A 16,311-nucleotide genomic window follows, 5' to 3' on the forward strand; every position below is an offset into this window, starting at 1 on the left:
ATAATTAATGTTTTACTATTGAAAAAAACATTAAATATAGAATTAAAGATGCACCTCAAAAATCCATCAAAAAAAGTTTTTTTAATGTTGAAAAACCCTCTAATTGATTATCTTGACATCAAGAAGTGTGAATATGAAAATAAAATAAAAAAATTGAGTTTCAAAAGTAGTGCATCTTGCTGTACATTATTTAGACCGTTTATTTTCAAAATTTAACTATTTTAAAAGTTTAAAATAATTAAAAATAAAAATAAAAATTCAAATAATTTTTAAAAAAATTACACCAAAGTTACATAAAATTTTCATGTTCTTATTTCAAGTTGCAACCTTAAAGAAACCGCATCTTTTACAATTTAAAAGCCTCCTTTTTAAAAAAGATGGCCCATCCCCCCAACCCCCGGCCTCCCCTCTTATGACCACCCATCCACGAGTACTATACACGTGGCACACACCCACAATTCTCCATTACCTCGTACTGTTTTATATGCTCTACCATCACTTACCCTTTGGAAGTCTTCAATGCGGGACTAAAATGTATAGGTGCATGAGAATTTCCAACGCAAGAGAGAGAGATAGAGGGAGAGAGATGGGTAGTGATGGTTTCTATTATTTTGTTTTGAAGAGCAATAGGCAACGAACTTTTGTATAGCTTTTATAGTGTGAAATTGTATATAGTGAGATTATTTATTTTTAATACAAGGATGTTATAATCACTCATATTTATTAGATGTCAAATTGGATGGTTTGGGTTCGTCATGAAATTCAAGATTTTTTTTAAAAAATTTAAGTCTTTTCACTGACACTTTTACAACTACTCATTTTGAAATTTTAGAGACGAGTACGTGTAACCTCCTTTACAAAAAGTAAATAGTCTCTTTGTATAGAGCAATGTTCTTATTTATTATTATAGTAGTGGAACAGAGAGGAAATATCTATATAATTTAAAAATTATCAAAAGTTTACATGCTCTAGCAGAACCTCATCCTCCCTTCACACTCTGGTAAAAAGGTAGTGTTTTTAGAATTCAAATTTGGTTCTAGTGAAATATATATATATTTATATATATATATATATATATATATATATATATATTTATATATATATATATTTATATATATATATATATATTTTTATATTTAAATATAAAAAAGATAATCTACGGTCTACCTTTGATATACAAAGTTCGCAAATCACCTTATTACAAAGAATTGATTGCTAAATAAAAAGAAAAGTATACAGTCTTAAGATACGCACATAATTAAAACTATGTGGGCGAAGTGGAGATGTGCAACTGAAATTTTGTGTGATCATTGCATACCAATGAAACTGAAGGGTAAATTCTATAGGATAGCTATGAGACCAATTTTACTCTATGGGACGGAATGTTGAGCGGACAAAAAATAATCACCCATAGAATGAGTGTAGCGGAGATGACGATATTGAAATGGATGAGTGGCAAGACAAGAAGGAATAGAATTCGAAATGAATCCATTTGGGAGATTTTAGGTGTGACATCAATAGGCGATAAGAAGAGAGAGAGAGCAAACTTAGGTGAGTTGGTGAGGATCTTTAGATCGTCATGGGAGACCCATGTGCTCAATCTGGGAATGAAATGATGTCTCTATCATGGCTTTTCAAAATAAAGCTTATTGGGTCAGGGTTTCCATAATCCACTGGTATTTTTGGTTCCTGTAGGTCTAAGTTACCGCTGGCTTCTCCATTATTCGCATCGGGGATACAAACTTGTTAAAAATACCCTACAACAATATCGTGTTATCCATATCATGTTTCATGGTTCAGTTAATACTTTGCCCTTGATGATTGTCCTACCAACCTCAAATTATTATGTTTTTTTGGGTAAGATATATTGTTTGTTAACTATGTTCTCTCTCTTTCTCCCCCTCCCTCCCCTTCTCTCCCTCTCACATAGACAAAACCAGTTCCCCTCTCTCCATCTCACACGAAACAAGTATGAAGAAAGTGATTATTGAATTGTGATGGTAATTTCATTTTACAAATTTCATTTTAGATACTATTAAGAAAAATTTGCACTTCTTGGGCGAAAATGAACAGTGTTTTCGCCCATAGACTGGACGCCATTCGATATTTTCAAATGGTGTAGATTTACTGCAATGGACATAGTAGGTGCGATGCGATCGTTTTTTCCTACAAAATTCACGGCAAACCACAATGGCTCTCATGAGCCATTACAAGCAAAATCACTAAGCATTTCACCTGGTTCGCCATTCTGCTCTAGTAAAAGCCATATCCTCAATGAGACCATAAGTCGCCATATCTTTTCAAAGTACTTCGAACCACATCTTTTTGGACCTATCTCTTACTTTTTTAATCCTTCTACTTAAACTAACTTGTACCTCTTAAGTGGTGTTGTACTTGATCGATTGGACTTACACACATTCGCTCACTCGTGCCCACATATGGCTAACTCATATAAGTCTACTTTCTCTCCTTTTATCGCCTGTTGATGCAACACCTAAAATCTCTCGAATGGATTCATTTCGAATTCTATCCCTTCTTGTCTTACTACTCATCCTTCTCAACATCGTCATCTCTGCTACACTCATTCTATGGGTGATTATTTTTTATCCGCTCAACATTCCGCCCTATAGAGAAAAATTAACCTCACAACTATCCTATAGAACTTACCCTTCAACTTCATTGGTATGCAATAATTACACAAAATTGATTCTCACTCAAACCAACCTAAATAACCTAATTCAACCAATCCTATTTGGTTTGCCAAAGTTCTAAAGCACGAGAAAGAATGTGACTGCCTAAACAATAAGACATTAGTTACCGTTAACCAATGCCATTCTCACACTTGGTTTTAACATTCCATATATTGAACTAATTTTACAAAGGTGCTGTTTATATAAAGCTTAAGCTCTAAATAATCAAATTAAAGCCTACCTTCAAATAGCATCGAAAAATGTGATTTCATTATTGAAAATCTATATGACATCTTTAAAATGTATTTTCATATTTATTCATAAAATTTAAAACTTCAAAAATTGTACAAATCACTAGATTTATGAAAACTTCAAAATCTTGAAAATTGACGGTCCAAAATTGCATAAATATTTCCAAAACTTGAAATCCATTTTTTTCTCATGCCCATGTATCTTATTATCGAGATGATTAATTTGAAGTGATTTAGGCATTAAAACAAGTTCTTCTAGTGAAATTTTTGAGGTAGGCTCAAAGTTGATTGTTTAGAACCTTGGCTCTATATAAACTTTTTCCATTTTACACTTAATGGATTATACCCATTGGGCAATACAAAAAGTTATACATAAACATTGTCAGTGAGATATTATCCGCATAAAGGGCATACTACTATCCCTCTATCAACTGAATTGTTTCGCTCTTTTCTTCGCATCCAAAATAATCACGATTATCTAGGCAGAGCTTCAACCAAAGAAGCTGAATCACACAAAAACAAACTGAACATATAATTTTTTTTTTTTTTAAATACAATTTTGTGCTTCAGCCGAAGAGCCCGAATCGGACCGAACTGGGCTGAAGCGGGATACACTAGAGCTTTGCCTCAAACTAGGCCGAAAATCAAAAGATTTCGGTCTCTTTGGCCAAAACGAAGCCGCCAACATTGGGTAAAGAGTAGGTTATGAAAAAATCACATTACTAACAAAAGTTCTAAAACACTTTCGTGGTAACTAATGCCTGCAATGTAAGGACATGGGTGTCCAGAAAGGAAGACACTCAAGCGAAAACAATGAACCAAATATGATCTACGGCTCAAACTAGCCAACTCAAGCAAGAAAAGATCTCTCTCCACATTGGGTGACTGATTCTTGGTCCTTATACAACCACAAAATTCTTGACGAAATGTTGCAAAAACATGAGCATTCAAATAGAAGGAAAAACGATGTCAATCTCACCGAGTAAATCTTCAAGTTGACGCGATACCAATCTCTCTTACTCCGCAAAGCCTTAAGATGAAGCCCCACTACGAAGAGCATGAGATTTCTTCGTCCTCTTGGGCACCACTTGGGTTTCAGCCTGCAATCATCAATGCAACCCATCAAAACTTCAAAAAAAAAGAAAAAAGAAAAAACACATACAAACACACACTCTCCAGATATTGCATACATATCCTATTTCTTAGAATCCATGTCATTAAGCTCGGTAGAAGCTGATTCAAAGGGATGATTACCTCTTTCTTGACAGGTACCTCCTTTTCAGACAATATCAACTCAATATGACAAGGGGAGGACATGTAAGCTGTTCATCAAAAAGAATTCAACCTTGTTCAACACAACAATCCCAGTCCGCACCGGAAGAAACAAGGAATTAAGGATATAAAATCAACGGATAGGAAACTTACGGTTGATTCTTCCATGGGCACGGTAAGTTCGTCGCCTCTGCTTCTGGGCCTGATTCACCTGGATATGCGAAATGAATAGTGTATCCACATCCAAGCCCTTCACCTACAAAATTGAAATGCAAAAAAACCAATGCGATATATAAGCTGAGATATCAAGGCTTGAGTTTGTAACCAAGTAAATCCAATAAAGACTCTAAACAAGCAAGCATGGATGCTGAAATTATTAGGAAAGACAAATAAGGAGCATGGTTAGGGAGAAGAAGGTAGAGAGGCCTGAATATGAGAGAGATGATGTGATGAAAGAGAAGCTTGATTGCTAACACACATGTGTTCGTGTTTGTGTGTGTGTGAGAGAGAGAGAGAGAGGATTGCATACATCAGCATTGCTCTCAGCACTCTTGAGCAAGTTCAAGATGAACTTGGCAGACTTGACAGGCCACCGCCCTTGTCCATTTGGATGGCGGTTCTTTGCTTGAGCAGTGCGCCCAACACCGCCACAAAAGCGCCGGAAAGGGATGGCCTGCTTGTGGGCAAGAACGTCCTCCAGATACCTCTTAGCCTTGGCCAAAGGGAGCTTCCTGATAGCAAATGCGGTTTCCCTGGTGTTCTGGAAAGAAACAAGTCACACCATGACTAAAAACCCTAATACTTGATCCTCATATCACACAAATTACCATAAGCTTCTTCCAATAAATTCAATTTCCAGTTTTTCTTTGAAAAATTGCCACAAATACATGGCATTCATAAGACATCGAGTGTATATATAAAAATACAAAATAAATAGATGTCAAAAAACAACAGAAACTATGGTAAAGATCTCTTTGGGGAAGACAATGAAACAAATTATGGAGCCTACATAAATAATCAGTCAACTTTTGTATACATAAAATACACAACAAATAGATGTCAAAAAACAACAGAAACTATGGTAAAGATCTCTCCGGGGAAGACAATGAAGCAAAATATGGAGCCTACATAATCACAGTCAACTTTATCGTTCAAGATTTTCCAAACATGCACTATTAAGATGATATTACACTATTGAACTTCTAGAATGTACATAAAATACAGCATATTATTTTATTTTCTTGAAGATTTTAAAATATAGCAGAAAACATGGTAAAGATCTTTCCTAGGAGCACAGTGAAAAAAATCTGGAGCATACATAATTACAGCCAACTTTTTAACTTTAGATATAAAGTTATCAATCAAGAATCTCCAAACCTGTTTACAGTAGACAATCTTTATCGAACTAAACTTGATTGATGACCATAGGAATATGGCGCGCAATATCAGATCACAACAATGTTTTGGAGCAGCATACTTCAAGCATATTTTTAACAGTCTTTTTTAGATCAATTTTCAAGCATGCTGCTAATAATATGAAGTGTTGCACTATTTACTGAACCTTTTGGAATCAGCACAAATACAGAGGTTCACCCAATAATAATGCACTGAATTTCCCTTAGGCTTACGAGTGGCCGGGTCTTAAGAGAAACAGATCCCTGCTTTTTCTCAGGTACAACAAAGAGAATGATATTCTAATTACTATCTTCATCTGAGACAGCAGCAGAGCCATAAAATTTATACAACAATCTGACATCTGATTGGAGCAACAGCACACACTTTTTTCTAATGGGTCAAATGAGAAAAACGGCAGACTTCACAAATTACTGAGGACTCATTGCATAAAAAGACCAAGGCCCTTCTTTTTTTTCATTTTCTTTTTCTTTTTTTAGGACACAGAGATAGAGAGATAAGCAATGCCATTATTTTTGCTCCAAATTTGACATTAGAACATAAGGCTATGGGAAGGATGCATTAAAATTTGGTCATCCGGCAAAATTTTGGATCGAGAATGCGTTTTTTGGAAGTCTTTCTCAATCACAACCTTTAGAAAGGGCATTCAGAAGTAACATGAAAGGATTTCAGACGTCTGAGGGCAGAGCAAATGGTGATGATAGAGTAGATCTAGACAATGCTCATCAATCAAAAATTTATTGGGGTGGAGGAGGATCTGATCCAGAAGAGGAACAATACAGGTGGTTCTCCATTCCCTTAGTCACCTATATGAAACTACAATAACATATAATAGTAAATACCACTTCAATCTTGTACATTTTTACAGAGAGAAAGGAGAATGGATTGAAAATCAATTTTCACTTCAAAGAAAGCCTTCCTTAACTAAAATCAGGCATGGCCCCAACTTCAGTTTCAAAGTGATGTCCAGCTTCACAAGGAGTGAAAGAAGAATAAAAGAATTTCAATGAAATATCCTAAGACTAAAAGAGCATTTTAAAATACAGCACAAGAACAACTATCTTACATGGTGTCACACAGAAGCATAGGATTGAATAAGACAATTAAGAGTTGCTAACCTCCAAATGTGCAGCAAGAATGCTCTCTTACAAGCTTGATTGATTAGCTAATCAATGGACCAAAGTTTATCAACAGTAATGGACTAATGTGTAGCTGATTGAAAGGAAACTAAAAAGGAAATTGAGTAGGTGTGAACTTCATTCCACCAACTTTAGATAGGTTAAAAGAAAAAGTTGCAAATAAATCAAAGTTTTTCTAAACTAGCGCAGGTAATCTTCTCCTTTTCCATCAGCTATAATGGACTAGCACTCAACCAGTTTCCATTGTAACAGTAGAGATTCGGAATGTCTTACCATTCAATGAATCTTTTGTTACCAGTGTGCGTACAAAGACTCACCAAATAATAATGCAAGCAATTTCATGCGGCTTACTAGAGACCAGTTCATAAGAAAAACAGGTCCCTGCTTTTAGTTGGGCTCAGGTACAACTTAGAAAATCTAATTCATGGTAGGATCTTCAGTCAAATACAGTAACAGATCATAAACCAATCTAGACCACATTTTAAAAGAAGTCAGATATGAGAAACAGCAACACCAGCATCACTTTTGAACTCAAAATAACAATAATAATTTACTTGATTCATACTAAGTAGTGCGCTTGGCACAGTAAAACAATATGAAGAAACATACTTGCATTTTGATCACATAGATAACTTGTACACTGAGCCACAAATTAATGGAATGGGCAAAATGACTGAGAAAAATTTCAATTCAAACCTCACTTTGAAACATTGGAACCAGTGAATCGAAAGTCCCACATGCTAATGGATTATAGCACCAGCACTACGTATGAATCTCAAAAAATAATGACAAAATGAACCAGGGAAGATCCACGTTGAAATGGATCAAGTATCTAGATACATTAATGAATATCAAAAACTAATCCATGTCTTTGCATATGGATTAAAATACAATAAAATAGTTACATTAAACAGGGCATATCATGCAGGGTAACAGTAGATTATAAACTTCCCATGAGAGAAAACAATATTATATAACTAGCAGAGGAACATGTGGAAAGTTGTGAATATTATTAATCCAATAGGTTTTTATTAAATCTTAATATTGAAACTATAATTTTGGATAAACAATATCTTCGGTAATATTCCATCAAAATATCAACCATTTAGCACTGTGTTATTGATACCCTTCTTCACAGTCCTATCTCACAAAGGTTTATCCCAAGGACCTGATTAAAAGAGTACCAAAAACATTCAAAGCCAAATCAAATATCTTATGAAGAGCTATCAAATGTGTCTAATGATCAAATTTTGGATACAAGTGATGATAATATGTTTAATTATTCAAGTTGACAACAAAGTAGTGATGCAAACTCAGTCACAGCCATAAATCTCAGTAGATAACCATCTCTATGAACTGAGATCGAGTGATTCACATCAGAAAGACAAACTTATATTAGCAATTATAATGTCGCAAATTTTATTGAACCTTTATTCACAAGTATAGTTTACAAAGGTTCACCCAATCATGGTGCAAATAATTTGTTTGAAATTTACAAGAGGCCAGCTCAGAGGAGATAAGTACAAACCTCAGCATTTTTCCCTCAGGTTACGGAACCAAATATTAACTCATAAATGATATGCAAAGATACACAAGAACAACAAAATGATTTTTTGAAACATCGAACTAGATGATGCTTCAAGGAAATAGAAAGAAGAATGGGTGAGCAAGAACGTTGCATTTAGAGTGTGGTGTGCACTTGCTACACAGTCCCAGACTCAAACAAAATTACCACTCTTCACATCCAACCAGAACAACAAACTATTTTCAACTAAAGTACATTTTACTCCTTTTATTTTTTTAGAATGACACACAATTTGAATCTAGTCAAGTATATAACAATCGAAACCCCACAGCAGCCATTTCCAACTTATCAATCCAATAGGTATTTATTAAGTTATAGTAATGAAAATATAATTTGGGATAAAAAAATATCTTCGATAATATTCCATGAAAATATCAATCATTTAGCACTGCGTTATTGATACCCCTGTTCACAGTCCTATTCCGCAAAGGTTTATCCCAAGGACCGATTAAAAGAGTACCAAAAACATTTAAGGCCAAATCAAACATCTTTTGAAAAGCTATCAAATGTGTCTAATGATTAAATTTTGGATACAAGTGTTGATAATATGTTTAATTATTCAAGTTGACAACAAAGTAGTGATGCAAACTCAGTCACAGCCATAAATCTCAGTAGATAACCATATCTATGAACCGCGATCGAGTTATTCACATCAAAGAGACAAACCTATATTAGTAATTATAATTTCGCAACATTTATTGAACCTTTATTCACAAGTATAGTTTACAAAGGTTCACCCAATAATGGTGCAAATAATTTCCCTGAAGTTTACGAGAGGCCAGCTCAGAGGAGAAAAGTACAGACCTCTGCTTTTTTCCCTCAGGTTATGCTAACAGATCTTCAATCACAAATGGCATGCAAAGATACAAGAACAAAACCGTTTTTTGAAACATCCAACTAGATAATGCTAAAAGGAAATAGAAAGAACAATGGGTGAGCAAAAATGTAACACTTAGAGTGCGGTGTACACTTGCTACATAGTCCCAGACTCAAACAAAATTAGCACTCTTCATATCCAACCAGAACAACGAATCATTTTCAACTATAGTCCTTTTTTACTTTTTTGTTTATTTAAAATGGTACACAATTTCAATCTAGTCAAGTATACAACAATTGGAACCACACAGCAGCCATTTTCAACTTTAATATATTCAATAATTCAGCCATAACAAATGCAACCTAAGTGATACAAAGAAATAATATACAACTTAACAACATAAGTAAAGAAAACTCATTATGGGCAATCAAGATAAAATACAAAAGAAAATAATATACGAGCAAAAAACTCATCACAGTAGAGAGTTTGCTGCGACAAACACTGTTCGATCACAAACGTAGCTGGACATCTGCAAATGAAAACTACAAGAACAAAAAAAGAGAATATTTAAATACCTTGAAGTGAACCCTCAGGTCAGATCCTCTGGCCTTGCAAGCTGAAACACGAGAGCGATGAACCACATCACAAAATAAATCATCTTCTTAAAACCCTAACTAGAAAATACATCACTAGTTTATGGAAAGACAGAAAATAAGAGCATGAGGGTGCAGATTAACAAATTCACAAACAAATATAATCCCCAAGAAATTACAAAATGAAACTTGTATCATAGAACCCAGTGCAGAAATAAGCTATAGATTTGGAGTGTTACATTTAGTTGGATTGTCCGGCTCCCTGGAATACTTCACCTGTTTACAGAGAAAAGGAGAAATGAATACACATTAGAGAAAGAAAGAAACTTTTATTGTTACTGTGTCTTCTCCAATACAGGTAGAGATAGAGAGACAGTCCATGACTGATCTAGCACAGATGGAGAGAGAGAGATTACCATGACTGCTGATCGAAATGAAGATCTCTGACTGCCCCCAGAAGCCGAGGGTTATGAGCGCCTCAAAGCGGTGAATTTTTGTGAATCCAAAAACCCTAAAATTCTCTCTCTCTGATTGCAACAACAAAAGTAGGAAACCCTAAGGGCCTGTTTGATAACTGGAAGCAAGTTCATGAACTGTAAATTGGAAGTTCCTCACGAAGTTCCTGAAGAACTGTAAATTACAAGCTTAAGAAGTTCTTGGTTTCTATGTTTGATAACCTCCCTGGGAAGTTAAGAAGTTCCTAGTTTTTGTGTTTGATAACCTCCTGGGAAGTTAAGAAGTTCCTGGTTTGGTCCCAACCAATTATATTCGTGAACCCACAAGCATTATTCATTAAAAATAGAAAGGTAAGAAAAAGAACATGGTAGCTACAGCATTCACAATTGGAGCTAAGTAAAACTGTACAAACCCAAAAATAAAAAATAACAAAAAGGTAAGTAAGATTATTCTCAATTCTACTAAAATTCAACATTTTATTCACAAACCCACATCATAGCAGTGTATCATAGAAAAATATATCAGATTTCATGAACCCACATCATAGCTGTATATCAAAGCAATTTCAAAAAGAAAAAAAGCAAAGCAATTTCAATAAATACTTGGAACAAATGAAACCATTGAGTGAAGAACAAATTCAGAAATGAAAACAAGGAAGCTAGTAAGCAATAGCAACCAAACTTCACAGGTTTTCCGAAAATCATGAATTGTGACTAATGAGAATCACCAATTGTAACTAATCAGAATCAAAAGAGAACTATGGGAGAGAATCGACAATTGTGAACAAAGTGCCACAATGAATTTTAGTAATCATTGGAAGCTCAAAGTACAATCCAATAACCAAGTTCTACAACAACGAGAATGCAGAACTGTTTAGCATTTGACCACAATTCAAAGATCAGAATAAGAATACATTGACCACAATTCAACATGCTGAACTGTTTAGCATTTAGCACACAAAAGGATGCAAAAAAAGACAATGATGGAAATGTACATGCTCAACCAGAAATATAACCACCCTGTACTATTGAACCATAAATAAAGCATAACAAAAGAGAGCATAATATTCTTAATAACTCAGCAATAATTTTCTAAAAGGCATTGAAATGGTTAATGGATAAATTGAATTGTCATCCAAACAACATCCGAGCAATTTCTCAAATAAGGATGTGACATGGATTAGTTAAACAGAAATACAGAAAAAACGACAAACAACATTTTTATTAGCCATGAAAGGAAAGTTGGTCACTTCAGAAATCAGTGTTCAATAAGAGCACTGAAACCAAATCCTCATTTATTATGAACCCGAAACCATGTTCTAATTTCCAAATTTGACTATGACCATTCCTAGAAACTAAAGTTTCTTGACAGAAAGCCTACAAAACTAAAACCAATACACTCATTTGATGAGAATAGTCTCTGAAAAATAGCATATGGGTGTCAAATTTCTTCTCTCTCTTCGTGTCATGGCATGCACAATAGTCCTAGTGCTTGGTAACACAGAACTCGAAGAAGTTGGGGATGGTGGTCTCATAGTCTGATAGGATTGGGAGTGAAGGATCAGAGTGGTGGTGTTCAAAGCCTTACCCCATTACCAAAACAATCTGCAGTTGAATTGGAGAATGAGTTTAGGAGAAGAGAATATGGTTTTTTGTGGAGATTTGAACTAAGCAAGTAGGAGAGGAGGTAGAGGAGAGAGAGACATAAAAATATGAATTACCCAAGCCAATCAAAACTTTTTTTTTGACGGATTACCCAAGCTAATCTGAAAATCTGAATCAAGTCGGTCTTTTTTTTTTCTAATCCTCGTTTTTCAAATAAACTATTTTTGGAGTGGCTTCTCTAAATAATATTCGATTTGGAGCTCCAAAAGATTTAAATCTTTTGCATTTGTCCAAAATTGAGTTTCAGGGTTGAGCATTCTCGGAGCTCTAATTCAATTTTTTCAATTTTTTATGGGATTGTTTCCATAATAAAAACAATATAACAAATTTTAAGATTTGCTTGAACTAGGGTGATGCTAACGTAGCAAACTCACAGTGAATCAAGCTAATCAAAATTACAGCAGTCTGGAATGAAGTATAGTGATTCCAACAAGAACCCAAACTATCAAATGACTGTTGATCGATATTCTTATCATGCAGACAACCAACAAGCTCTCTAATATCTTATCATGCAGACAACCAACAATCACTCTAATACGGATAGATTGTCAGGGAACTTGATGTCAAGCACTCAAAACAATCAGTTAACCCTAAATCTAGATTTACAACATAGAAAAATCACGAAATCAAGCTTTTGCATTGCCTTAGAACTCGATTTACAACATAGGAAACTATTAAACCAATTTAACACTACATTCAAACATAGGAAATTATACAAAAATAAGTATATTTAACCCTAGAAATGTTTTTATATGGTTTCCACCAAAAAAAACCCTGAGAACTATGTTGTTAGCAGAGAAATCCGAAATCAGCAAGAAAAAATGCAAACTCAACAGAGAACTCACTGATTGGAGGTACCTGTTGAGGTTGCAAGGCCGCGAATAGTACTGGGCGAGAGGCTCCTTTACTGGGAAGAGAGAGCGAGAGAACTTTCGCAGTGGAGCTGCTGTTTTGCTGAGCAGCTAATTGCGAAGACAGGGTGGGTGGGTGAGCGGCTGAGTAAACCTAGGGCACAACTTTATAGGGGGAAGTTTTGATATAAACCACCCTTTTCTAAGTGAACAATGATAGGTAAGTTTTTTATTTACCTTACCATTTTTTATCAAATACAAAAAAATGAACAAGAACAGGTAAGTTCTAACTTCCAAGAAGCAATTATAACAACACACGCTCTTGGTGTTTGAGTAATAGGTAACTTCTAACTTTCAAAAAGTAATTATAAAAAAACACGCCCTTGGTGTTAGATTGTGACTCTCGTATCACGGTGCATCTAAGCAACCATTGAAAACCCTTTTTACATAGTTGGCGATAATCCTTTAACTGACATCAGTGGTGTACACCATGTTGTTCTCTCTATTTCTCTCTCATATTTTTTGGCTCTCATTTCTTTACTTTCATTATTATCCATCGATCTCTCTCATATTTCTTGTCTCTATTTTTTTGTTCTTATCCTTTTCAATTTAAAATGAAAGTTTTTAGGTGTTGTGATTGTGATAGACAATCAATCAGAAAAAAAAAATTCCTAACTTGATCAATCAAATAAAAGGTCCTGGATATCTTGTTCATACACATATTCTCTTTGTTTCATGAGTCTCTAGTGAGTTATATACAGAGTTAGAAAATATTAAATCTTTGATGATTCCATCATACATAATGGAGTTGTGAAAACTTCTGGATAATTATCCTCCACCTGAATTGAATTCTTTTTGGTTAAAGAATCTCTTTCTAGTTGCTCTGGAACAATTAAGAGACTCTCCGGAGATACTAAACCACCCATCTTTTTCCTGATATATAAAAAAACAACTTCACTATTAAATGATTTGTCTTTGTTCTGATTAATCTTTTTCTTCTGATTAATTTCTCTACCAATTGAGTTTTTCCATTTTGGCTTGACGGGTGAAGTTCATTCCATGAGAGGGAAAAGTATGAATATTCAACCTCCACGCAAACTAATGAGTCATTACCCATTGCATTATACCAAAACTTTATATGCAGTGCTATGGGACATGCTCAAGTCCATCGAAGTCCATGACAAACTCTCATCTCGAGTATAGAGTCAAAGTATGTAGCTTATTGTCTTACAACAAAAGAAGCCATCTAGTAAAAGAAGTCCTTAATTAACTCAAATTTGATGCAGTAAGGTATTTGTATATGAGGATCTTTTACAATAATGAGGCAGTGATTTGCATGACTAAGAAGCTAGGTTTCAAAAGAAATCTAAGCATATAAAGGTTGATTATCATCACATTTACAATAAGATCTAAGCAGAAGAGATTGAGATAACTTATCTCTTAACAGAGGTTGTGTTAGCAAATCCTTGACTAAATAATTGATAACAAATACTAAAGAATTAATGACAAATATATTTGTCAACTATGTACATGGGATGAGCTTGAGAGACAATGAGATGGAGTGGTTGTAGGACCTTCCAAGAGATGTTAAGGTTATGTGGTGTTTAAGACTATGAGAGCATATACACATAACAAATATAGTGAATTGTGCACTTCAATGGGAGTGTACATGGATTGACTAACCCAAGGTCAGCAGTCCATGACCAGGGACATATGTCCAAAACCTTTTTTTCCCCTAGGCCTATGCACTATCATTGAAGGTTTCAAGAAGGTCAACCATTGTTAAGATCAAAGAGATGCTTGACAACGGTTTGTAATCCATCCAAGAGAGCTTTATGGTATTTTATTTACGGTTGTAAGCTTATGAGAGTAAGGCAAATAATTCTCAAAACGTTTTTGCACGGAATATACCCACGACAACCACCTTCTAGGAAACAAACATGTAGAGGGATACATGTATATATTAATAAAGAGAGTCTCAATTGCACTATGTTAACACATGCATGTGACTTGCTCTTAAGGAGAACATGTAATCCACATACTAGAATTGTGGTTCCACTATTTATTAGTCAGCTTTAATAGGTCAATTATGAGTCATTGAACATGAATATGGGTCATGGGTTCTGCTGTTTGGTCTAAAAAGATAGTTGTAGCATACAATTTCTAGCTTGGAGAACCTGACATTTACTTTTATTTACCCTTGGTACCGATTCACTCCTAGATGTATTTCTAAGTGTGTTTTTTTTTGTTTGAACTTAAAAAATATTTTTTTTAGCCTTAATTATGATTATATGATTTTTTAGAATTTTTTTAATTTGTGAAAAAATATTTTATGCTATAAACACCCAAAGAGAGCAAACTTGATATTTTACAATTTGGTAGGGGTATGTTTTAAGTGTGATCCATGTACGGGGGCCAAGGGCCCAACTCCTACAAGTGAGTAGGCAACATAAGGATGGGATGTGGAGCTCTTAAGGGCCACACAACATAGAGGTGGGATGTGGGGCTTGTAAGGACCACACACCTCACACAAGATGAAACACCCTTAATTAAATTTAAAATATCATTTATTCATCATTTATTTTAAAATTCTTAATTGTATTAAGAGTTATATTTTGATTATGAATCGTACTTGGACTATGACTCTTATGTAGATCAGAATTCAAAGAGAAATAAAAGTCGCAATTGTATTAGAAATCATATTTCGATTATAATTCCTACTTGGACTAGGACTCCTGCTTAGATTAAAATTCTAGTTAAAATAGAAGTCGTAATTGTATTAGGAGTCTTATCTTGATTGGGATTTCTACTTGGACCAGGCTCCTACTTAGAAGTCCATCTTATCCTAATTTAACTAGAAGTAGTTATAGATAAAAAATTTAGGGAATGAGGTTCCTAAGATACCTCATTGAATTGTGATAGCTGGTTTTTTAGATGGATGACTCATATTTGTTTTCTCTCTCACGTCACAAATTATCAATAATTTCTATTGAGTAAAATTAAATTCTAATTAATATAGTCACCTTAGAAAACTATAAATAAGGGATTCACCACTTATTCCATTCAGTTTATTTTCTAGCCTCTCTCTCTCTCTCTCTCTCTCTCTCTCTCTCTCTCTCTCTCTCTCTCTCTCTCTCTCTCTCTCTCTCTCTCTCTCTTTAGAGTGTGGCACACCCCACCCAAGGATTCCTATGGTGGCACACCAACCCTAGGCTAAGGAAGTGATCACCATCAGCCTAAGTTATAGATGGGTAGTGGCTCATAGTGGTATGCCTTAAGAGGTTTCAAAAAAACCCTAGACCTAGCTCATGCTCTCAAATCCTAACTCTCTAGAGGGTATTGCCTAGGAAACTCCTTAATATGTGAAATTCAGCAATGCCAAAGGGTTAAGAAGTGTGTCATGGGTGTGGTAATTGCATGGGAGATATTATTAAGTTTTAAGAGCGTGACGTTAGGCAAAGTTTAGTAAGCGTTCCCAGCACAATTTATTCATTTTTAGATTAGAAGTTCTTGATTTATATTTATTTACATAATCCTAGTTGCATTATAAATATTTGAAGTTTTGAATTCAATAATTGAA

At 34.6% G+C, this 16,311-nt stretch overlaps 1 protein-coding gene, 3 non-coding genes and 1 pseudogene across 14 annotated transcripts; all 5 read right to left on the reverse strand.

The window, feature by feature from the left end:
* Positions 1–3,673: 3,673 nt before the first annotated feature.
* Positions 3,674–12,869, reverse strand: LOC18438151 (large ribosomal subunit protein uL22-like). 11 transcript variants are annotated; one of them, XM_088869512.1, is made up of 9 exons: positions 12,739–12,869; positions 11,804–11,820; positions 10,177–10,287; positions 10,000–10,036; positions 9,743–9,783; positions 4,743–4,973; positions 4,367–4,469; positions 4,196–4,263; positions 3,674–4,041 (listed from the first exon to the last, which is right to left on the reverse strand). In XM_088869512.1, exons 3-9 carry the CDS (start codon positions 10,177–10,179, stop codon positions 3,973–3,975), a joined length of 552 nt encoding a protein of 183 aa, XP_088725638.1. In that variant the 5' UTR covers positions 10,180–10,287; positions 11,804–11,820; positions 12,739–12,869; the 3' UTR covers positions 3,674–3,972. The 11 variants fall into 11 exon arrangements, with proteins under 11 accessions (XP_088725638.1, XP_088725642.1, XP_011624926.1 ...); XM_088869516.1 differs by having other exon boundaries at positions 12,726–12,869; XM_011626624.3 differs by lacking the exon at positions 11,804–11,820.
* On the reverse strand, positions 5,752–5,881 carry LOC148781609 (small nucleolar RNA snoR74). The gene has a single exon (XR_016058696.1). It is a non-coding gene; the product is annotated as a small nucleolar RNA snoR74 (small nucleolar RNA).
* Positions 7,028–7,154, reverse strand: LOC148781610 (small nucleolar RNA snoR74; annotated as a pseudogene).
* LOC148781611 (small nucleolar RNA snoR74) lies at positions 8,171–8,305 on the reverse strand. The gene has a single exon (XR_016058713.1). It is a non-coding gene; the product is annotated as a small nucleolar RNA snoR74 (small nucleolar RNA).
* Positions 9,032–9,166, reverse strand: LOC148781612 (small nucleolar RNA snoR74). The gene has a single exon (XR_016058666.1). It is a non-coding gene; the product is annotated as a small nucleolar RNA snoR74 (small nucleolar RNA).
* Positions 12,870–16,311: the final 3,442 nt, after the last annotated feature.

This window comes from Amborella trichopoda, chromosome 6 (genome assembly GCF_054954075.1).
Source record: "Amborella trichopoda isolate Santa Cruz 75 chromosome 6, AtrichopodaSantaCruz75HAP2 v2.0, whole genome shotgun sequence".
NCBI classification, from domain to species: domain Eukaryota; kingdom Viridiplantae; phylum Streptophyta; class Magnoliopsida; order Amborellales; family Amborellaceae; genus Amborella; species Amborella trichopoda.